We start from the raw sequence: 25,089 nt of genomic DNA on the forward strand, positions 1-25,089 counted from the left end.
TTCATATAAGATGGACAAGATTAGAATACTTTGTGTTGATTGCTCCTTCTTTGTCAGTGACTGAGTCCTGCAGAATTGCTTTTCTGTGATGATGATATTTTGGTAGGGCATCATAATAATATAAAATAATGGTTACATTTGTATGTCTGGTTGCCACAATGCATTTTTATCTGATTCATTTTGGTATTGATTCGCCATAAGTATTTCCTAGTTAGATCTTATTTCACATAATATCCACACAGAAAAACTTTAGATTTAACCTTGAAATGGAAAATTGAGTAGCAAAGGCAAGCTGGGAGAAAAACGAAACACACCTGAATATTACATATTTAACAGAGAGAGGTGTGTTTTCAGAAATGGAAATCAGGCAATCAGCCTGAAAGAAAACTTTGCTCACCAGGAGATGCAAGTGTTTATCAAACTGTATTGTTATTCTCCTGGTGCTTGACCACCAATTATCAGATGTTAGCAGTAAAGGAAATTCACATGAACTGCTAAGGCATGTCACATTTTCTTGTTGATGATCCACTGTGTTTTACTCAGCTTTTTATTCTATCATCTGTACCCACAGGTCTTTAGGGTTTCTTGCCAGACCAGAAATTTACCTTTTCTTACAGTTCTTACATCTTTCTTTTGCTGACTTACAACGATTAAAGTAACTTTACCAATTAGATTGTCTAGTTTTATGTTGCATATGAATATAACTTCTCAGTAGCTCAATTACACATTCACTTTCACAGCCCTTCATTTATTCAAGTAATCCCCTGGAAATCGGATGGATGACTATAACATAGCAACAGCTTTAAATAAACAGCAAAAACATATAGAAGGAAAAAGAACTTAATGGTATAATGGACTAGACTTGTGCAAGTTTTATCAGATGACAAAGCTATAGAAGGCTAATCTTCATGTAGCTAGAAGGCTCTTAAAATAAGTTATTTTAAAACATAAATTTTTTTCAAAACTGACTTTTAGTGAGATCAGACTTTGGTTAACTTGTTTTCTGGTCTAGGGGCATTCAGGTGAAAAGGAAATACTGAGGCCATTATACACGTCAATTATTTCCATTATTTTCAGAGCTAATCCATATTCCTGCCTAGTGCCAGACAGAGTATTTCAGTTGGTGGCACTTATATTTAGCTAAGTGAGAACCATTAATCACCATTTCCTAACATAGCATCCTTGAAAAATGTTAAAGTACTTCTATTTAAATTTCATTCACTCAGTCATTTAAAAAAAAATAAAAATTCTACGGAATATTAGTGTAGAAATTTGAAATTTGATTTACTAAATAGATTCCCATAAATACAATTAATTACAGCCATTAGATAGATTCCTACAATTAGATTGGAATGTATGTCATCTAATAACATATCTCATACTTTTAAAGGCTAATGGGTCATAAAAGTAACCTCCTGCTTCTGTAGTTAAAGAATTCCTATTTGTAGAAGGGACAAGTCACATTTGTTTAGTACAGTGCAGATTGCGCTTCATCCTTGATCCTTTCCACCTACAATTAACCCAATGCTGAGTTTCTCTGGGACTTATTTTAACAACCAAACTCACTGGACTAAATTTCCAGAATTTTGTAGACTGGAAAGTTAATTTTTTATTTTCAAAAGTTCCTCCATTATGGTGTTTATAGGACTACAAAAGTCAGTCTTAATCTCTTTTACTAGATTTTCTGATGAAAGAAAAATAAGGCTCAGATTTTGCATCACAGAATGAACACAGCACACTGCAGATCTGAATATCTGCATATATATAAAAAGCAGCCTCTTACAGAATTTGCATTCTAACACAAAGCCTACCTCCTCATCCCATTTTGATTACTCCTACCTACAGCTCACAACCGGTCTGCTTCACTCCCACTTTTCTCATTATTTCCAACTGACTGTCGTGCATTCTCTTGTAATGTAAACAACTTTTCTCCTCTAGTCTGTGTAGGTGCTAATAAAGAAAATTAAAATCTAGTCACCACAGTCTCACATCTTACACTCAGATAGGAAAAGATAAACAATTTCAGAGAGCATTTGTAGAGAAATTTCTGCCTAGCCTTAGCTACTTCAAACACACTCAGAAAAATCTGTGCCGTTCAATAAACTCCAGTGTACATGAAGGACATACAAGAAGGGCATCCATGATTAATGACACAACATTGCTCAGATACCCTCCCAGCATCTGTTGCAGTGCTTGGAGATGGCTAACAATGTAATGTGACCAAAATATTCCACACTTTTATAATTCTTTTTTAATATAGAAGCAATTATTTTCTAAGTTTTTCAACAGCTCTTCAACTGTTTGAAAAAAAGGGAGTTACAGTCTAAATATTTGCCAAGGACTTAATGTAACTGAAAAGAGAAGTCACATGTTGAACAACCTTAAGTAATCACAATGTACATTTGTCAATTCTCCCATTCTCCCTAAATGAAAAGATATATTATTGGGCCTTTTATATTTGAAGATTTTTTTTCTAAGAAAAGATTTACATGCCTAGCAGTGAATGGTACAAATTTTTTGTGTGTAGAAATTTTCTTCTCTGCTAGTGATATGTTAGAAGGATAGTTTATAAATATACTTAATAAGAAATACATTTTTTTGTTTATGATGTTGGTAGAACCGTTTATTCATCATCACTCAATTCTTGTGTAACAACTAGTTCCAGTCATGTCTTTACACAATCCTCTGTAAAGTCCTTTTGTACCACTGAGATGATTTTGTCAAGATCTACTTTCAGTTCATTGAACTGAGACTGCATTTTTCTAAGGCAACTTCCTAGTTCTTAAATTTTGTGTTTGCTTCTGCTAAAACTGTTTTCCAGAGACTAATATATATTTGGTAAGATTTCACTGACAATGCTGCAAAGATTCTAAGCTGTCTTTAACAATTGGAGTACCAGGCTCTGCTGTCTGAAGAAAACCCCAGACAATCCCACAACTTTTCTATACTCTGTGGTTACTTAAAGAAGCTTTTATTTTGGTTAAATTAAAGGACTAGTCAGAACATCAGCTTTTAAGGGTACACAGTGCCATTATTTATTGTCAAGGAACACTGTTATTTATTATCAGGGAACACTATTTCCCTTAAAAATGGCAAATTAATTAGGTGGAAGTCTCTCTCTGATTCTCACATTGAGGAATACATTCCATAAAACAAAGAGTGTGTTCTATTTTGCTTATTGAACTAATGTCTATTCACCTCTTTTTTCCTTCCAGCCACTCAGCAGCCCACTCAATCAATCTGCTCCTGTTTTGCCTAGTTATCAGGAGTTCAATTTTGCTACCATTGAGGGAACATTAGATTCCCCGCTGATTTCAGGAAGGGAGGATTAGTTCCAGGCAGTAGACAGATAAACTGAAACAGAAGTTCTCACTAAACTATTTTCTACTAAAAAGATATTGCTCTCATTAGGGCATTTGGAGCTGCTTCTGTTCAGCAGGCTGAGTCCTTAGTTTAGTAGGTAAAATATCTGATGCAATGTTGTGTTGTTTTCTTTCTAAGAAATTTCTAACAGAAGAGTTTGTCATTTAACTGCTTTAAAGATACTGCTTGTGTGCACGTAGAACTGTAGTGCATCTTCTCTAGCTTGACTTGAAGAAAACAATTACTATTTATCTACCGTTGGGAAGAGCTTAGGAAGGCCCTGACCACAGCTGGTAGAGGAATGATCTCAGCTCTTAGCAGTATGACAAGGATTTCTGACATGAGGAGCAAAGCCCACTGGGACCCAACCATTGACTTCCAAAGTAAAGTCGACTCGGTTAACTTCAGCTTCGCCATTTGGTCATCACCGCATTCTGATTTTATCAGCACCTCCCTATCACACACCTGAGCTCAAAGGAGAGGCATTGAAGCTTGCACTGACCCAAGCTGGCATGACCCCATATCCCAGCACAGTGCTGTACAGGTTACCACAGACCCTCAAACAGCATGAACAGAACACTAAAGTCCCCTAATCACCCTTTCTCCTCAGCAAGGCTAATTGCCTCGGCCTTGATGTCTTGCTGATGCAACTGTTCTTTCTGTGTCTGCTTTTCAGTAACTTCAATAATCTGCACAGTAGCAGGCAGCTACAGACACATCTCACATCCATCATCCTTTGTACAATGTAGCACTGAAAGGCAAATATGCTTTTCTTTACAGGTGAGGAATGCTAGTCTGAGGAATAACTAAAAATCTTAAATTCATACCTCTCTGATAGCTGTACAAAACTCACTCTGCAGCACCTTCTTTAGAGACTGTAGCTTGTGTACTGGTACTTCTCCAGATTCCTGCAGTTTCTCCAGTAACTCAATTGCTCTTGCAACATCTGAGAGGAAAAACAAAAGGAATACAGATCAGTATAAACAATGACTAATAAATTACTAAAAAGGGCACATTGACTGTCATTTTAAATTTAAAAATCAGCTTTACCAACACATACTGTACTAGCCTTGTGTCATACCAGACTTTGCTAGGCAACAACACTGCTGTTGAGAGATCCAAATCCCAAAGTACGACAAACCATGCATATACATGTAAAACAGGCAGAAAGAGGTTCAGTCTTAGTAGGAGACATTCTTTGGGACAAAGGCACAAGTTCAAAGTGGCTAATCTGTATTAAAACTAAAATATTTCTTCCTTTCTGCACAAGAGAAAATGGCACAGGAAAAACATAGGGTTTACTTTCAGAAAATCTGAAAAAATGAACTTGTATCTTTATGCAAGCATCCTCAGGATGACAATGTCCAAAACTGAAAAATATTTGATCTTTTCTTTTTATAAATCTAATTATTAACTAATAAAGTTTTCTAGAGGCAGGTAAGGTCTGCTCTGGAAGAATGGGAAGTCTACTAGAGAAGAGTAAATGTAAGATTCTTGTCTAGGTCTCCAAAGACCTATCTACTACACAAAACCCGTACGATCCATAGAAATACATGGAATAGTATTTTTCATGGCCTGACTTCTCCTTAAGCACTGTATATTGTCAAGGGAAAAATCAATGTCTCTGAAGAGCAATGCAGAGGGCTTAAGTCATATTGAATGGTGAGTGGGATTCTGGTCCAGCTCAACAGTTCTGGTACCTTCATTCAAATTTTTTCACTTTAACACAAGTTCCTAATTTACACAGCTATTACTAAAATATGTCATAAAAAGCCCAAACCAACTCATAAGATGCCCAACAGTCCTTTATGGCTGCGGAAACAGAGGCACAAGAAATAGTGGCTGGTCTTATGGAGTGTAGCCTAGGCAAGCAAGGGACACAGTGTCTTAAATTATGAGTGAATTGAGAAAACCATATCCTGGTCTGTCTTAAGGGTGACAGATTGTAAACAGAGGGGATTTTGTCCTCTGCCAGTTAATGGCTGCCTTCCAGCTTTTCCTTTAAGTTTGCTGGTAGAGCTGAACCTGGCAATGCTGCCATCTTGACTGTATGGCCACTTTCACATTTTTTGTCTTTTGCACAGCCACCAGAGCCACTAATGGCCAGTTATACCACTCTGCTAAACTTAGGTCTGTATCCCAGTGAAGAAATGAATGGATAGTACTAAATGATAAAACAGTATTTAAGGCATTTTAATTCTGTGTTTTAAGTGCAGAAGAAACTCCCCCCACCTCCCCCTTCAACCACACAAGTCCAGAATTACTACAATGTCTAGAAGCAACCTTATACAATTCTCCTTTCCGATGACAAAGATCATACTGTTCGTGACTAGGAGATTATGCTAATTGAAACGGTTCTTACAATCCTTGGCTTGTAACTCAGCTATACTGACCAGATGCCTGATACAACAAAGACATGAGAAATCTTCTGAAAATAGAAAAACACATGACAGTGGATGAGCTGCAATAGGAAAAGAAATAATAATAATAATAAATTTGTGTTTATAAGAAAAGCATTATTATCCACTGCATCAACGTTAGGAAAAAAGAAGATGACATCTCAAAAAATTTACAGTTTAATTAAAAGAGGCAGAGGCAGCCAACTACTAGGCATGCTAGTTTCTGCCTTAGTAGATTAACAAATACACTACAATTCTCAAGCTTTTTTAGAGGCATCTGCCAAAAGACTGTTCAAATCATAAGAAGCACAGCAGAAAACACACAGTGCTGGTTTCAGAAGGATGGTTCCACTCAGTGGGCTGTAGCAGAACACTCTTGGACCTCATAAACTTTCAGATTAAACTAACCTGATCCTGCATTCAACAATTGTACCTGAGCTTTTGCTCCAAGCAGCGCTTCAGCTGCTACTGGGCATCCAGTCCATCTTACCAGATCACAGCCATATCAAGCAAAATCCCGCTAAAACAGACTGAAGTGATGATAAGAAACCTAAAGGAGATCTGGGATAATAAGACCATGGAAATCAACAAAAGAATTAGATTCTAGAGAGAAGAATATGTCTGATAAGAGCTAATACATCAAAGAAGATAGTTTTGAGTAGCAGTAAATACACTTTCAGCAAGAACCATTTCAAAAGAGTGCAAAAGAATGACAAAACATTAAGTTACATGGAATCAAAGAATTATTAAGGTTGGAAACATGAAAACCTAACATAATTTTTGATGTTCTTAGCAATAATGTTGTTACAATGATTTTTTAACAAAGCTGCTGAATGATTTGCCCTGGAATTTTTCTTTATCTGCCACACAAGACTTGTAGCTAGTTAAGTACTGAATCCACACTCCCCAGTTATTACTAGTTGATGCAAACTGATATATCAGACAGCACAAAGCACTTGTATAATTTATTCTGAAGAAGCTTCAACAGCCAACCATAATGGATCATATAATGGATCTGTAATTCATGTTATACACAATAGCCATCGACATAATCTAAATCAGACTGTGGTCTTATCCAGTCCAGTTCAGCTAAGTTTTGAACTGTCTTCACCTCTCACCAACTAGAGCTGTAAAAGATAATGCCACATATGGCAGATTGGTTGCTATTTTACAGTTGTTTTGAAGTGTCATCACTACATCTCAAAGTTCTGGGAAACAGCCCACATTTCTGTAGTCCTGAAATAAACTATATTAAATGAGAAATTTGTACTGATTGGAAGGAAACATAAAAAGCTTTAGGTATGTTAATCAATCTAAAAAAGTTAAGGCATAGGTCAGACTCTAGATGATATTAATCACTCAAAGTGATGAGTGTTACAATACAAATGATAAATTAATCCTCTTGCTGAAGTGTCTAGCATGGGTGTTTACTGTGTAGCCTCAAAGGCAAAACTGGGCACAAAGTTGTCATTTGCCAATACTAGATTACTGAGCTTTCTGACTCAGAAGTAATTTGAGGTAAATATCTCAAAAGCATTCTGATTTTTTTGCACCTCTAAGTTCATCCAGCATGCTAAAATACATGTATGCCGATGCTCAAGTTCTTGCTTCGATTTATTATTCACCTATCCATTAACAATAAGCAGTCTTCTTTCTCGTGTCACCACTAGGCCCATAGCTCGCTCAATTTGGCAATGACTTGCAGGATACAGCTCACAGAATAGAGAACAGTATATAAATCAGAGAAAGAAAATGAGGCATATGTTCAGGGCCAAAGCTGTTGGTTATCAGCTGATGCTTTGTCAGGAACAAAATATAGCACTTTACACAAAACCTACGACTTTGAGCAGGCTAAAATTGTAAAAATGTAAATGTATAAAATATGACCTCATGAAATAGTCTGTATTTCCTCCCATTAATAACTTTGAAGGGGGAAACGTTAGAACAGGTTAAAAAGTGAAATTTAGCAATGCACAAGAGCTTATGTGATGCACAGACTACTTCCTGATGATTCTCTCAAGGTGAGAGATACTCCAGCTAAAACTGGAGTATGTGCTTGCTCAAAGAAGTGATATGACTGACAATGAGTAACACTTTAAAGTTACATTAAATAAAGCATATAGCAGGGAATCTGCCCCTGTTGACGTCATATGTTTGACAAATATTGCTAGGATAATTTTCTTTTCTCCAATCCACCTTTGATTATAAATCTAACTAGTTTTGCTTGTAAATCCTATCACCAAGGATTTGTTCTTAAATACCATTTTCTTATATATTTGTGAAAAGGGCAAATGGATGAAAAGAATCTGTAGGTATTTACATAGATATATGTTTAAAAAATTACCGGAATTATGTTAAAATTAGTTAAGTTCTATTTAAATGAAACGTCCTTACTTTTTATCTGTGTATTTCCTTTGTCCTCTCTTGAAGCAAAGATACTTATTTTTGAAAAGGATTGTTTTGCCTACTCTCAAACATTTTCCAAAATATGAACTCCATTATACTAACATGAAACTAGTGTGGTTATCATCATTTCCCCCATTCATATCACACAAATTGGTAGGAATTGACTGATGGTGTAGGTAGAATTATTCTTGTATTCCATGTTACATACATCTTAAAAGGAATATGCACTTACTTCCCTCCCTTATTATATCCAATCCTCAGCATACTTTTAATTTATTTTTTTTCTCATACATATGCACAATTCCTCTCTCTCACATTCTGTTTAACATTCATCCCTCTTTTTTCCTATAATCATCATGCTTGCCTACAGCCTTTCAGGAAATAATACTCTCAGTGTGGTGGGTCACGTTATCAGTGGAACACAGAGAAGGCAGAGGGCTGTGGGTGGGTGGAATGCATTTTATCAAGTGCACTCATCAGAAGAAAAGCATGACTCTCAGAAAAAAAAAAATCTTTATTTCAAGTGTTCTTTCTGTATTTTCATTTGAATGATGCTCCGCTTGCACTGCTAGCAGGACACAAGCAGAAGATTAGAAACTCTTGGAGAAACCACTAGAACATAGAAGTAGCAGGATACTGTACTGCAATACAAGTGGAACACTGTATACATCATGTATACACATATGTACAGCTGAGTTGAAAAAAATGTTGGAAAAAAGTTGAAAAAAAGGTCATCTGGCTTAGTTATCACTTTGTTCTGTTATATATGGTTTTTACTTTCTGGCTTTTGTTCATGTGAGCACTGTAGACTGATCTGTTTTATTTGCTAGATGTTTAAAACACAAATTCTTTTTCTAATATAGCTTTTACAACTTGAAAGCAAATTATGAATCCAGAGAATGAATCCTGTCTGGTCTGAACTTGGTGCTCCTTCACATTACCAATAAAATTGAGTAGACCAGGCTTCAGCATTCTCTGAAAGCTGTTGAGGCCGAGGTTTTAATTTGGTAGATTTTGTGCAGAGTTTATGTTTGTTTCAGATTAGTCAGGTTGAAAATTATTGGGAAAAATGTAGCAAATTATTTTAGCATGCTAAATGTGTCCCATTTAATACCTGAGTGACTCTTGAAAAAGAAGGTAGCAAATGTTTTATACTGCAAAATTATCTACCAAGGTAAGTGTCTATTTAACTTTCCTTTTTTGATCTAGTCTACAAGAGAATTGGTCTGCAATCTTTAAAATAAATATATTATCCTCTGACTTAAGAGAATATTAGGCAATTAATCAGTAGCTGCAATGCCATATAATATCACTTTGGGTCAAAACAGTAATCACACAGAAACACAGTGTTTCTTTTTTCTGGTAAGTACCCTGGAATTAAGTTGTTTGCTTGTTCCCAAAGCCAAAATATGGTGGCTTCTTGTATTATCAAAGTATTAGAAAACAGGTTTCTCATCTTCTTGAGGTCTTTCTATGCCTCATTCCTGTCAATTCTGGAGACTTTCACTGCATTAGCATGCTGGCTACTAGGAAAAGTAACTGTGCTGCATAAACACCAGCCTTTGATACCTCAACGAGGTAAAACATCATTACAAATTGACAGCAAGGATACTTGCTAAGTCTCTAAAATATTCACTAACTTCACCATGGCATTAGAGAATAATAATCCTGGAAATTTGCAAGTTCTTTTCTGTTGTGCCTGTAGACCTTTAATCAAGCTGAAGGTGAAGAATTTGCATGACATAAAAGGTCCTTACTGACAGTAGTTTTTCATTCGTCTAATACTTGGATTCAGGTTCAGTTATTCCTTTAAGCTCATGAGAATACATTCTGGAACTCTTAATGTTATTCTGTCAACTTTTTATCATAATTCCACGGGCCTATGCAGGATGCTTTATTATATTTAGCAATCTTTTCCAAACACTATCAAATGACAGCAGGTAATCAATGGCCGGGAAATCAAAACTCAGTGGTGATTAGCAAAGTTTATTCATAATTCATAGCTAACGACCCTAGTACATTGTATGAAAGTATTTATGTGACTTCATGGTTAAAGCACCAGCTTTGGATAAAATTCAGTGTCTATCTCTGGAAAATGTTTTGTATTACTGGAGTTCGGCTGTCAGCCACTGGTTTCTACAACATGGCAAGTCTTATTCTTACAATACCAGAATGTCCAATATGCTTCCATTCACCTCTTTGGTACCTCGCTATCAGCACAGTGCTCTCTTAAATTCGGAAGTCCTTCCATAAATTTGTTTATTTAGTCTAATCTGGAGAGTTTAGATATGTTGAGGGAAAGAAAAAATTTTTTCTCATTTAAACTGATGTTTGTCTTGGCCCAAATTTCATGCTAATCAGTAAGCTTAAAGATGTACTTCACCATGGTAAATCACACTCGATGTACAGGGAGCAATGAGCTAAACTGTTGGAAAATAGAAATATCATTTAACACTTCATAGTATGCATCTTTAAGGTCTATTCAAATTAATAAGAATAAGCAAGAATAAGAGTAATCTTAATTAATAATAATACTGCCAGTGCTTTCACACTCTGGTTTAGATTATATGGGTAGCAGTTGCAGGTTTAATGCATTGTCACTTTAAAGTCCTGTGGTTAAATATTACTATGAATACATAAATTAAAACAACAAAGAACAACTGTACAGAGTTCTCCTGACTCATCTTGTGGTGAGGGTTTCAGCTGCCACACTTTTGACGTAGATGCGGACAGCTCAGGGACTCACCCTCAACTGCTGTTACAGTCAATGAGGAAGAACAGACACTTTGAGGCTACAATTCATCTGACCTACTTCACACAAAATGAATCATACTCTGGAGTGCCTTGTCCCTTTGCTGACTATAAAGGAAGACTAGATGATTACCTCAGATGTAAATGCCTGCATCCTATGTATCAGACATCTACATTGGTATGATGAAACCCACTCTCACTACCCAGATACATAAAGACTCATGCAACTTTATCTCCATGTGGTCCAGGAGACATTGTACCACAGAAAAGTTGTATTTGACAAGAGAAGTGTCATTACAAGGCAGGACAATGTGGTTTTGATTTAAAGCATTTAAAAATGCCGCAAGTAATTAGTTTATGGATTTTTTTTTTCTTCTTAATGTATGAGAAAAAATCAGGAAATCATGAGCTATAATTGAGTGTATGTCTGTCTCTCTCATTTTTGCCTGATGTGAGATGACTGCCCTCAACAACATTAAGGGTAAATCCCCATGAGTTTCTAAATACATTCCCCCAAAACCTGGGGCGGTCTCATTATCTCTGGCTAATCATCTGACTTGGTTTTAGTCTATATGTTTGAGCTGTGCTCAGATTCAGTTTGGCTCTAGCTTCTCAAGCACACCACACGCATCCAAGTTCTCTACTTCAGTCCATTTCACAGACACAGAGCCTGTGACACAACGTTGCACAACCCAGGGCAGTGTTATAAACCACAGTTTTTCCGGCAGCTTTGGCAGCATCAAGGAACAAGACAGGCTGGTCTGAGAGGTCTGAGATGTTTTGCAAAATAACTTACAGAAAGGACACAGCTTATTTGCAGGGAAAGCAGTGTGCAGTGGTTTAAGGGCAAAAAAGGCTTAAAACTTAAAGAGTATAAAGAAACTTTATTAACAGGACTAAAAGAATAAGAAGGCTCAGAATAAAACCTCCAGAACATCTTACCTCCCCCTGCCCAAATTTTTCCTTTCCCAAATGACCACATAGAGACAAAACCTATGTTAACCTATGTTGGGATGTTAAAGCAGTACCAACTATACAATAGTCTTCCATCAGTTTTTGTAGGGAGAGGGGTTTTATCTTGTCATGCCATGGAGACTTCTCCACAAGAAAGTTTTCTTGCAGCTTTTCATTTCCACGGATAGCAGCTGACCGAGAAAGAGTTCTATATCATGAAATCCCTCCCATTTTCACAGCCCTCCTAGAGCTGTGTCCAAGGGCCATGAACTCACGGGGTATTATTTTAAGGACAAGTTGTTCAAAGGTTCCCTTTATCTGTCTCTGTGATCATCTCTGGGAACAGAGGTTTTCTTCTCTCCCTGGGGGCAAAGGGTCTTCATCAGCTCTCATCTCTCTGTTCAAGCGTCTCATGGGATCACAGCTACTCAAACATCTGCTTGGCTTCATCAATGGATGCCTTAGATCTAGTTTGAATACTTCATCTCCCCATACTCTCTCATGAATTAAAGGAGATATTTCAGCATATCATTGTCCATCTCCATGGCCCTACCAAAAGAATATTTCAGCCCCATTCGGCATCTCCTCATTGTCCTTCCATCTGAGGCTAGAGTCTTTCTTCACTGCCCTTGGTGTTTTCGTGTTGTCACTCTACATGTCGTCACTCTGTCCTTTTCTCTCCCTGAAGAGAGGAACAAGATCTGCAGGTCTCATCTGTGTAGTCAAAGAGTTGCTTGCAGATGGGGCCACTGCAGACAAGATGATGGATTTCAGGCCACGCTGGGCCCCTCCCTCTGCCTGGCAGCTGCTGTGAGGGGTGGGCAGTCCTGGTTGGGCCTGGAGCCATCAATGCAGGCTGGGGTGAGGCTTACTGTTGGCAAGATGTCAGCAGGCGTGACCCAGCCCAGCCTGGAGTCGGTGCCCCACAGCTTCCATCCCCTGCCCAGGAGAGCCACTGGGGTCCAGCCCGGCCTCTCCCAGGCCCCACAGACCGCAGGGGATCAGGGCTGGCCTCACCAGAGCTCCGATACCTTTTGAGGCCAGAAGCAGAGAGATTTCCTGGGCTCGATGTTTTTAAAATGTGAATCTCACAGATGCAGATCTAATTTCTAAATGGTGCAAAATGTTGACAGTTCTCAGAACTAACCAGCTGTTGGTCTTCACTATGTACAGAGGAAGCTCCCAGCAGCTTCTGTCAAAAAATCACTTCTGTGGGTGTTTTCTTACTTTTTCCCCAAATGTCAGTCAATGTGAAATCACCACACAGTGCCATCTGTGATCAGACAGCAAACTGTCTTGAGACCCTGCAATCCAGCATCAGTTCAGTGACATTCAGTGCTCTCTTCAGATACTTCAGTCACTTTGGCTGGTTTGGGCAAACACTGAAATGGTGACATTTCAGGCAAACTGCTCCTGAATATTCTGTTTAGCTCACTCAAATACAATATTCAAAAGTTCCCCCTAAATGAAAAAATATGCTCCTTGTGTTCTCTGAACCTTACAATGTCTGCAATGTCTTAAGTAATCTTGCCCTGCTTATTATTCTACTAAGTTTTGATTAGTGATTTCTATTCTTGTCCAGAGCTAGGGGTTTCCATAGCATGAAGGCCAACTGTGAGAACTGTATTTGCTTTACTTTGGTCAATCTCCTTAGCATATTTATTACTGTCCATAGACAGAACTAGTCCAATTTTTTCCTTGAAGCCTTCACATGAGTAAGTCACAGGAGCATCTTTGTCAGAAATTTCAGGTTTGATTTGCTCGTGCATGTGTGAAATTGATCTGTAGAGTACCTAGAGCTATTAAGAGTTCAACAGTTACTTAGAGAAAGTGTCATGATACTGCCACATTTCCAGTGCTTATTTTTAAAGAAATAATAACAAATCATAGAATGGTAAAGCAAAAATTAATGGATAATTCAGGATCATTTCAATAAGATGAGTTTCACTGGCTTAATTCGAGGCCTGAAGAGCAATAACGCAATTAGAATTTTCAAAGAGGAGCATTCAAATTTAACCTTAAAGCCTAATAATTTCCAAACACTGATATAATTTTTCTTCTTCCAAATTATTAGTTTCATTGCAATTTCTAAAGCAATTAGGATGAGGAGGTGCATAAATACGAGTTTGAGAATTATCACCAGAAGCTTTTGCCATCTGTGAGAAAGATGAAATTACAGCTACAACAACCCTTTATATGGATGCTAAATTCTGACAGTGCCTGTACGTATTACAGGCCGTACAGCTTCTCAGGCTGGTCCTGAGAAAACAGTCTGGGAAAGACATAGGAAAGAATTAAAACAATCCTCAGGGACACAAAACAACCTTGCAGGTGTTGTTATGTGTTCCTTGTTTTCCTTGCAGGAGAAAGTCAGGGGGGTGGTGTACCCCACTGACCAATGATGGTAATGTAGCAGTTTACTAACCAATAAGAGTTTCCTTTCTGTACTTTCCACGTATCTGTCTATAAAGCAGGCCTGCTAGCAATAAACTAAAGGATCCTCTTGTTCTGACTCCCTGAGAGTCTGTGTCGTTCTTTTCAGCCGTTCCCAATCGGAACGACACCTTTACATTTGACAGCACCCACTGCTTTGTATAGAAGACATTGGACATGGCATTGGTGTGAAAACAAGACACCAAGTTATCCCTTAAGATAAAAGATCTAAACATAGAACAGAAGAGCATTGAAAAATATGGTATTTTCTAATGCAGTACTTACAACAAAATCTTGTGATTTTTTTCCCCTAAATTAGCTGTAGAAAAGAGGGAAAGGAAGATAAAAATCCTTTTTTTAAAAGGTAAAATTTTTTTCTTTTGTATGCAGTTTTGACTTTATAATGTTTTGTCATACCTGTGCTTCGTGATCATAACTATGATTTACAGTTACCCACTTACTGATGAATAGAAATGTTGAGACATGATTTTGATGCTTTCTCTTTGACTTGGTACAGTTGGGTACAAATATGTTACAAAAAGACAACAGTTTTATTAAGTTTATTTTGTATTCAAATAAGTATATATTATTTATATAAGGAATATACAAGCATTTATTATTTTACACTTGTTCCTTGCAGGAAGCAAGGTATTCCGTAGTTTCTGACTTTGTGTTATTTAAATTCTTAATCTTTATGAAAGCATTTATTTAAAAAATAGAGATTGCAGGTGTTTAAAGCAGTTATTTATCCACACAGGACATATGAAATGATGTTCTGTCTGACCTCTTGAAACTGTGAAATAACAGCAAAAAAAAAAAAAATCCTTTGAAGGAAAGCTGTAACTTGCTGAGAAATTTAGTATGGTGAATACACCAAACCTGAATTCAGCAAGTTCCTACAAACTGAACTATGTGAAAGCAAGGAAACTTCCTGCTGTCTCCTGTAGCAATAAACATCAGGTAAAGTGATGCCTTGATAACTTCATCAGCCTCTGTGTCTCTTGATCACATCACTTGATCTTGTAGGATCAGTTCTGCGTCGGCAGACACTGCTCACAATGCTGGCATGAAGCTCCTTTAAACACTAAACAAAAGCACTCTGGACGCTTGGCTGGAACAGCAAATGTAAACAATATAGAGATTCTGTTCCCAGATTAAAAGAAAAATACAAGGTTTATACATTTACATAACCTGATGATTCAGACATAGTATTTACTTTTGTGTTTCAAACCTCAAGTATATAGTATTTTTTTCCTCAAGAGGAAAAGAATTCAAATCAGTGAAGGAATTGAAAATTTGCCTAAACTAGAAACAGAAAAGAGAAATTATTACAAGGAATAAGCTAGCCTGAAGAAAGAAAAACAGAAGGAAAAACAACACACTTTTCTCTTAGCTAAAATCCATTCTCTTGCTCCCCTACCTAAGCAAAATCAGGTATTTATACACACTATGTGAGCAACACGAAACAAAACTATTGGCCATATGGGCAACCTCATGCCTTTCCCACACTGCGACTTCCAGCGTGTGCTCTTAGTCTGCATCACAGGGATTTTTGTTGGCAGGGAAGAATACAGGAAGAGGGGCGAAAAAAGGACCCAACAGGTGTCTCACAAAGGGAGGTAGGGTTAACTTAGGGATGCTAATTCTCCTTCACAACAGGCACTGTGTTTGAGCCAAAGCAGTAACTCTCACTTTTTTTCTGCTCGTATGTCATTACTAGAATCTCCCGCTGCCTCCCCTCAGTTCTTATCTCTCCAGCTAATCTTAGCCTTAAATCTCTTCATGTGATTACCAGAAAGATGAGAAAGATGGCTGTGGGCTACTGGCAAGTGTACATAGTGACAATACAAATTGTTACTTGAAGTCTAGAATCAGAATTTTATCTTCTATTTTCCTACATGGTATGAGAGTCCAATGAGACAACAGTGAAAATATGTAATTTGTGCAAAACAATGAATGCAACACAATAATTACATACACACATTTAACACTTTATTTGTAGGTTTAGGTAATGAGAAGAGAGTTAATATTCTGTCTTAAACTTTAGTGGATTTAATGATACTGCTTTTTGCAGACTGAATCTCTCTGGTACTTGGTTATATCCTAGTAATTTCTCAGGAAAGGAAAAAAAAACCCTTTCTTTCATAGTGTGTAGGTGAAAACCGACAACAGCAAGAGGAAAGTGATATAAATAAAATCCTTTGTTAATAAATCCCTGCAAAACAAGGCAGTACACATTCATTGCTGGCAGATTTCAACAACTGATCACTGTTAGCTTTCAACTTTGGAACAAATATGATTTTCGAAGAAATCTGTGACTGTTGAATTGCTGCAGCAAGTTACAAACAAAACCTTGAAACAGAAAACTCATGTGAAACAGAGAGCTCGCTGTCACCTTTGCAGTTCTGTTGCTTGGTGTCCTATGTGTTGAATGACCCCAATAATTGAAACAGGAGTACTAGAACTCCTCTCAGGTTGCAGCTTGATTTTCCAAGGTGTCTACCTAAGATAAGAGAGGCACACACCTTCACATAGCTGTACCAGTAGGATGCAAAGGTGATGTATAGGAACTTCATAGCTATTACTATCATGTTACAAGACTGTCAGGCTACAGAGGAGATCAAACATACAACTACCTATTTTTCCAATGACTGCTTCATAGATTTGAAAGCCACCACGCCCTCTCAACTTTCTCTGGTCTGTCTCTGTAGAACAAAGAACAGCTATATTATCTTTTTGCTACAGTAAGTACTGTTTCACAAAAACACAGCTGCCAAGTCTATTGAAAAGTGAAGCGATGATGATAAATCCATTTCTGAGGGCTAGGACTGCTCCTGATGCCCACAGTTATCCACCTAATCTGTTTCAAGTACGTTCTTCCCCAATGCTTAACTGATTGTAGGCAAATTGATTCCTTAAGGTCTAGGAGATTTACTTTTTCAGAAGACATGCTTGAAATAGAAAATTAAAAAGTTAGTAGATGTGAAGGATTAGTGATTAAACATGGGTTTTTACTGAAAAGAACCAGTAAAATGTAAGTTTGGTTCAGGAGAAATAAATTAAGAGGCCATTTTCAGCAAAACTCTTCTACAATTATCCCTGTTTGAACGGAAACAAAATCAATGCTTTGATGCTCTGTGTATCCATAGATACTTCACTGTTCCATCTTTTAAAAAATAAAGAACGATCATTCTCTGATCACTTCTTGATGTATGGTATTCTAATCTAATTTTTTTTATCTCTTTTTTCTAAAAATTAGAAAATTTCAAAATTATTTAATCTCTTTTTTCTTATAATTATTAGTAAAGAAGAAGTAGAGTAACAACACATTATGAGAATATGTGTGCATTTCCTGGTAGCTTAGCTAAGTTGCATTTGAGAAATTTGAGGTTTATTTAACCAGTCCCTTTTGGACCCTAGTAAAACAAGTTCTCAAATATGTACATACATCTCCCTCTTTATTTAACATCTCTAAGATCCAAGATTGTGGCTTATACATACATTGTGGTTTATACTCAGGTTTATACTCAGGAAAACACTGTTACTATATGTAAATGTGTGTATATGTAAAAATTATCAATCAAATCTTCTCATCTGAATGGAGAATTAACAGTTGAATGTTTCTCATTCAGAGCCTGATTCTTCAGTAAATGTCTCAAAAGAAGATTAAGCTGAGATTAACTTTAAAAATGCCTGGATTTATACATACATGTACAGTTCAAAGCACATCAGTAAATACTACTTTTAAAAATGTCAAAAATGCATCATGTAAAACAAATGTTTTGTGAATCTGCCTTCCATATGATGGAAACTCACAGATTTAGAGTTATGTGCTTCAAAACATTGACTTAGCTTGCTCTCCTCTTAAATTGTTCCTTCTCATTATTTATGCTTCTAACAAATAACTGGAATTGATAGTTTTACTTAATTCACATTTCAAATTCCATTGCATTACCTTTAAGAACAGTATTTTGTATTCAAATAACACAAGTTAGACAAAAACTTGTATTTATATTTTTCTGCACTTGCATGAGGGTCATCTATGTTAAGGAGAAATTGGCACATACGTGTCCTGAAACAGTGAACTCAAAGGACAAATAATCTACAAAAAGCTTATGACTTCACTTGCTACATTTTTAAAAAAACTTTATTTCTGGCAACATCATCAGAGAAGTCCAACTCAAGCAATAAGATGGAATTAAGAAAATTGTTTATTTACAATTACATCAAAATTTAACATGTTTTTCTGAAGTTATAAAAATGTCACTCAGACATTTCAGTGTGAAACTGAAATATGTATGACCTAGCACAGGGATGTTAGTTAGAAAATAAATTCTTCATTTTCAACATTATCTCTAGAGAGTATATATTTACAACATAGAAAATAGTATTCCTCATGCCTTCCAATCACTAGTGCTCTTGCAACCTGTTGCAAATGGTGAATCCTACAACTGCTTGTCATAGGAGGTGCTCTTAGGGGAGTCAAAAGCAGGATACATGAGAGTTCACTGTACCATTTTCCTCTATGAAGGATACATTCAGGTAGACTAAAATGATTCATTCACTGCTACCATGCATAAAGAACATTTTCATCTGGGGATAGCAGGAAGATCCCTGCACTGCTATCAGTTTTGAAGGTGCCTCACAAACCTGTCCTGAAAGCACATCCATCTTCTGCAGATTCTGCCTTCTTATTAGTTGCATGTTTCTGAAGGCAACATGACTGAGAATTTAGGTTTTTCCCCTCTACACTTCAAGGTGACTTAATGTTAAAAGCTGCCATGAGTTTTGTAGAAGATGCTTCCATCTGTCTGCATACAGGTGCAGCTCCCAGCTTCCATGTCACCATGCACCACCCTGGGCTGAAGGACAAGGCCCTACTTGCAAGGGGAAGCTCAACCTAAAAGATGTGTTCCTGTGGGTGCCCAGCCATCTCAGGCAAATCCCATCTTGCACAGAGCTCCCATGTGCCCCAGCACCTCTTCAAGTAGTCTCTACAGAGACATTTAAACTGGACAAGTGTACTAAATTTTAAGCCCATGTATTTTTACATCACTCATGAACATGTATTTGCTTCCACTTCAGCTCTAAAGTTCATGTGGCCCAGCTGAACTACACACCTAACTAACCAATGCTTCAGCTGAAAGATCCTCATAAAGCATCCCATTCAACACTCACAAACCACTGTCTCAACCCACTTACCTTAATCCATCCTGTTAGAAATACACATTTTAAAAAAAATCAAATAAATGGTAACATACTGATGTAAAAAATCATTTTAGCCTGAAACTAGAATTGTCACTTTTTTTTCTGCCCCTACAAACAATAGACTTTTTTTTTCTTGGAAGAATGAATTTGGTTATTTACATGCCCTCAGTTGGCACATCAAGAAGGGAAATATTAGACTTGAAGTGTGTGGCACTTGGAGAAGGATTTTTCAATTTTAGCATGCTAGGCTGAAGAGCAAGAGAAGACATCCCCATGACAGACAGGCAGCCAGGCGGGGAACAGCACATCACTTAGCACTGCTCCACAGGGCTTCACCCTGTGCAAAAGAGATCTGGCTTTATGCTGCTCCCCTGTCAAGGACTGTATTACACACTTTATGAATCTGATTTTCTCTTCCTGATGAGTATGTTTTATTTTTTTCCCAAGATAATGTACATTATAATAATATATGCACAGTCTAATGCAACTTACATTCGATACAATTTCTGTTTTATACACATATATGGGCACAGATGCAGAAAAAATCCCCAGATATGTAGGCTATGAGGACGTAATGAGAAAAAAAATGACAAGAAGATATGAAGGAAGGAGGAGTACTCTAGCAAGTACCCACATATATTAATGGTCAGGTGCCATCTAATACCACATCTAAAATTTGTCTAACAGCTGATGGCAATTCCAAGCCCACTGATATTCTTGATTGTGCTCTATACTTGGATTTTCAGGAAGTTTTGGGATACCCACTCCACTGGAAAAATATTTGCTTGAATTTGTGAAAAACTACAGAACTCAGTTACACATTACAGCCAAACAGCATAAAGTCATTCAATTTCTAAGGATGTATTTGAAATCAAGAGAAATTAGTTCATCAATAGCCAATAGCTATGACCTTGTTATGAAACTTTATAGGGATTAAAGTATCAGCACTGTATATTTAGCTTATTCAAGTTTCTTTTCCCCTCAGTCACATTAAGAAGTGAAACTATCAGTGACATGAATAGTAACTAGAGAAAAATATAGTCTACATGAATTACTAAACAAAGGCAGCTGGAAGTCCCCCTTCATATGAAAAGATATTCCCTTGTTCTTGATCAGGAAATGGTCTTTGTATAGGCTAATGGTGTATCTTCAAAAACAAGAACGCACCCTTTTAAAACTGCCATTTTCATGATCCCATTCAGAGGAACTGGGACTGGGATTTTGCAGCAGTTTGAGAAAATATATGGTCAGTTCTCTTTTGAAGCAATTTTCATCTTGTAAGGAAGAATACAAGTGAAATTTGAATTAAGATAAGGTTTATGAAAAATACGTCGGACATTGAGTCAAATAAAAAAGTACAGATAGAGAGGAACATCTATAATGCATAGCTAAAAAGATGCCTCCTTCAATTTGCAGGCCTCCGTATGACCACTCCTTAAATGTGTGCCAAGGGAAGCAAAGAAATCTATTCCCTTCTAAAATATTTCCAGGAGGGTAATGGAACTTGCAGAAAATCCTTTCATCAGACTGTGCTAAAACAGTCTAAGTGATCCCACCCACAACAAGCTCATTTAATTTCTCATTGCTTAGAACGTGTACCTGCAGCACACAGGAACTCCCAAGAGGTCTTCACATAACCGTGAGGAGGCTAAACTGGCTGGGGGAGATGACACTGCGCTTGGAGTAAAGCAGAACATTGTTGCTAGATCTGTATGCAGCATTTGAGACAATGTCAGGCTGGTGAGAGGCCGAGAGTCACCAGACAGCAGAAGAATTGAGGATTAGAAGAGGAAATTGGGCTGCTGAACAGTGAAAATGGATAAAGATTAAGGACAATGCACAGAGCAATGGAGTTAACTGCACCAGGGCTTTGAGAAGAGCAAGGCAACAGAAGGCAGCATGCGAGGGAAGGTGCTGTGGAAGACAAAGGACATTGAGAGGAGAGGCAAAGGCAGTAAGATGTGATGAGAGGCATGCCAGTACAAATAAACACTGTTGGGAAATGCCAGCTAACTGCAACCAGAGCTGTCTGTAACCAGTGTCAACAAAGTTCTTACTAAAGACAGACCTATGGAAGAAGCGAAAAGTAACTCTTTAGGTGTTTTTAAACATTTCTCTTTTGGACTGAAGTGACCATTTTGGGTTTTTTAATGAAGGTAACTTAAGCTGGGAATGTACTTCAAAATCCATGACCTTGAACATAAAATCTCAAGTTTGCTGGTTTTTTGCTTGTAATTTTATTGAAGACATTACTGTAACTTTGTCTCAACCTGAAACAAGGTATTAGCTCCCTGTATCTCGAAGGTTTAAGCTTTGAATCTGCCTGGAAAATTCCACCATTAGCCCTCATGGACACTGGATGGATTACTGATAGGGTGCTATCGATTCAGGGTGCAAGACATTTGCAATAAAGGTAGGAAGGGAGCACTTTCTCTGAGAGAAGACTCACTTGGCTGTTGGAAGACACCCAGCAGGCACTTTCCTCTCCCAAAGCTCCCAAATGCCACCTTCCACTAAGTGGTACCACTCCTCCCTATAGTGCCTTAGGTTCCCTTCCTGAAACAGTTGATGATTTCTTCCCCTATTCCCAACAGAGTACCACGTAAAGGTCAGGCAAAAGCCTTAGAGATTAAATTGTAAGTGATTAAAATTTCCATTATTTTGTGAACTTGTTCTACATATTAAAAAGCCCTAATGGAAACTTGCACACATTTGTGCAGGTAGAAAGGCACATGATGATAGGAATTAAGGAAATTAATTCCTGTGCTTTGGACTGAAGTAATCTTCCAGAATATAATTGGCTCTCAATCATTCACACACCCCATGCCCTTCACCTTTAAATGGTAATTCATTTTACAGTGCAGGTTACGAATGCCATTTACGTCAGGCTTTAAGGAAGCTCCCATCTATGTACTAGAATACAGTCAATATATTTTGTCCAAGAGGAGACCATATCAGAGCATAATTCAGATTTCTAATGTATATATCCTTATGATGTTTTACCATGTCAGTGACCCATAACAAGGAGGAATGCAGAACACCTCCTGGACAGAGATCAAGCAGTAATTCCCCCAGAAACACAAGGTTAACAATACGACCTCCCCTGAAATACTCCCAATTTTCTTGCTGTGCTGAGCTCCCTGTGGCACATGGTGAAATTCATATGAGGGTACAAGACTGTTCAGGGCTATGCCTTGACCACAGCAGAGAGGTGCAAGGCATAGTGACAGTAAACATGACTCATCTGCTTTAACCAAAGCAGCAGGAATCTAGAAAATCTCAGTATGTAGAAATTTCCCTCTCCCATGACTGTGAAAGAAAGACTACAGAGGAAATATTTGGAAGCACTGGCTTAGTCTAGTTGCTTCTGGAGTTGCTTCAGCCCATCCTCTACAGCTGATGGAGCAGCATGTTACAAGTGATGAAGTGTACCCCTCTGATGAAATGGCCTTCTGCAGGCAAGGTGTGCTATTTAAATCTATTTCCTCTTGCCTGTGTTTCTGTTTTGCACATCACACCCTATCACTCTGTGATGTTTTATCTCACACTAATACCAGCCATGGCTGACAACCAGGGAGACTGTAACATTGGCATGCCTGCCAAATGATTAGGCATATCTTGGACACAGACAACAGATGCTTATATTTAAATTAGGACTAATTTGCATTTTTGTGTATTCTGGAATTTTTAAAGAATAGTTTTACAAAAAGGGACGTATAATTCCAAAATAGTAATATTTCCTTTGAAAAGTCAGGTTTGCTAATGGATTGCCATCTGTTCAACCCTTTGCCAGAAAGTAGATTTGTCCTGCTTACTGAAAACAGTATTAGGGTGAAACTGTAGATTACACAGTGGATTTCTGAGCAGTTTAATTTAAAGTGCAGGCTAACACTTTGTTATTTCAGTAAAAATAACTTTAGCTTTTCCCTTTCTACTAATGCTGGAATCTAAGCCCAGCAAACTGTATTTGGAGTACTTTGTGGGCTGTTTTGCTCTCAATTGGGTTCTAGAAAAGGTGCCTACCCTTCCTTTATAATTTTGAAACTGAGTTTGTGTTTCATTTGCATAGGATTCACAGAAAAAAAAAAAACAAAAACAAAACTCCATCTTACTTCAACAAACCATCTTAATCCTTCAGAAAAAAAACCCCAAACACTTAAAATCCCAAGGTGTTGGCTTCAATGATGCTTTCAAGAGTACAAGATTTACAGGGACTGGGAGCCCCTTGAAGCCTCTGGGTGTGAAGAACAAGGACACCTTGGCACTTCAGAATGCTGTACTGGGAGCTGATGGACTCAATGGAGTGGTAGGAGCAAAATTGCTCTCCCTTGTAAGACACAGAAATCTAAATCATAGGATTCTGGTAAACCATGTTACGGGAATAACTGCACTGCAAGGGAGAGAGGTTCAATTTTTACAGCCTGGAGGCAAAAGTTGAATAGTAAACTTCAAGATTTCAGCACCCTCTTACGCTCCCTAAATGGGGTTACTGACACAGCCTCAAGGCTGCCCAAACACCAACGCTCTCCCCAGCCGGACCGAGTAGCTGTGCACGGGAATACGCAGAACCGTTCTTTTGCATGCGGACGAACAAGTTGCAGTCACGGATCCCTTCCCCGCACACCCCGGCGCAAGCCCCCCAAAAAGCCGCATTTTGCCGGCAAACGACGCTCTCGTCGAGAGGTTCGGGCTCCCGGACTCTGCCGGAACGGCGCTGCCCCGCCGCCGAGCATCCCCCGCCGAGCCACCTGCGGGGGTGGCGACGCGGGGCCTCGGCGCCGAGCCACGGCGGGGGGCGCACACGGGGAGCCCCGCAGGGCGGGGACGGCGCCGAGGAGCGCCTCCGGACCGGAGAGCTGATCGCGGAGCCGCGTCCTGCGCCCGCGGCAGTATCCGCGGCGGGATACCTGCCCCATCCCGGCCCCTGCCCGCACAAAGTTTTATCTCCTCCGTTTCAGACCTTCTCCCGCCGCCCACCTGAGCCCCGCGGGGAGGCGCTTCCCTGCTGCCCCCGCCACCGCGGCCCCGGGCACTGCGGGGCCGGAGCGCTTCCGCGGCAGCGGCAGCCGCGTCGGAGCTGCGGGGGCAGACCCGGCGCTTGCTGCGGTGGCCCCCGGGCAGGGCGGGCGGGGAGGCGCAGCCGGGGAGCGGCGGCAGCCGCGCTTACCTCTGTCCAGCGTGAGCGGCTGGACCGCTGTCAGTGTCGCCATGTCTGCGGCGGGGCTGGAGCCCGAGTGACGCGCGGCTCCGGCACCGGCGTGGAGTGCGGGGAAGGGCGGGGAGGAGGCTGGCAGGGAGAGGGGGCGGAGGAGGAGGGTGGCTCCGTGGGAGGAGGAGGCGAGCGGGGCGGAGAAGGTGCCCAAGGGTGGGCGGCTCATCGCGCACGGGCCGCCGCGATGCTGAGGGCGCAGAGCGGCCCGGCGGGGCCCGGCGCGGGCCGGGCTCTGTGACGTCACAAGGCGGGGTCCCGGCCCCGCGCGCGCTCTTAATCCGGCCGCGCGCCGGGGTCACGTGTCGTGACGGCGCGGTCACGTGTCGGTGGCGATGGCGGCGGCGGGGCCCGGCGCGGGCGCGG

General features: G+C 39.2%; 1 protein-coding gene across 1 annotated transcript in view; it reads right to left on the reverse strand.

Moving 5' to 3' along the window:
• Positions 1–24,953, reverse strand: part of LIN7A (lin-7 homolog A, crumbs cell polarity complex component) — a 47,932-nt gene extending 22,979 nt beyond the window's left edge. Inside the window, exons 1-2 of the mRNA XM_015629206.2 lie at positions 24,682–24,953; positions 4,191–4,309 (exon numbers count right to left, since the gene is read on the reverse strand). Of these exons, the coding sequence (XP_015484692.1) occupies positions 4,191–4,309; positions 24,682–24,892 (330 nt within the window). The 5' untranslated portion in view covers positions 24,893–24,953. The remainder of the gene's footprint in view (positions 1–4,190; positions 4,310–24,681) is intronic.
• Positions 24,954–25,089: the final 136 nt, after the last annotated feature.

The sequence above is a fragment of the Parus major genome, chromosome 1A, assembly GCF_001522545.3.
Source record: "Parus major isolate Abel chromosome 1A, Parus_major1.1, whole genome shotgun sequence".
In the NCBI taxonomy this organism is placed as follows: domain Eukaryota; kingdom Metazoa; phylum Chordata; class Aves; order Passeriformes; family Paridae; genus Parus; species Parus major.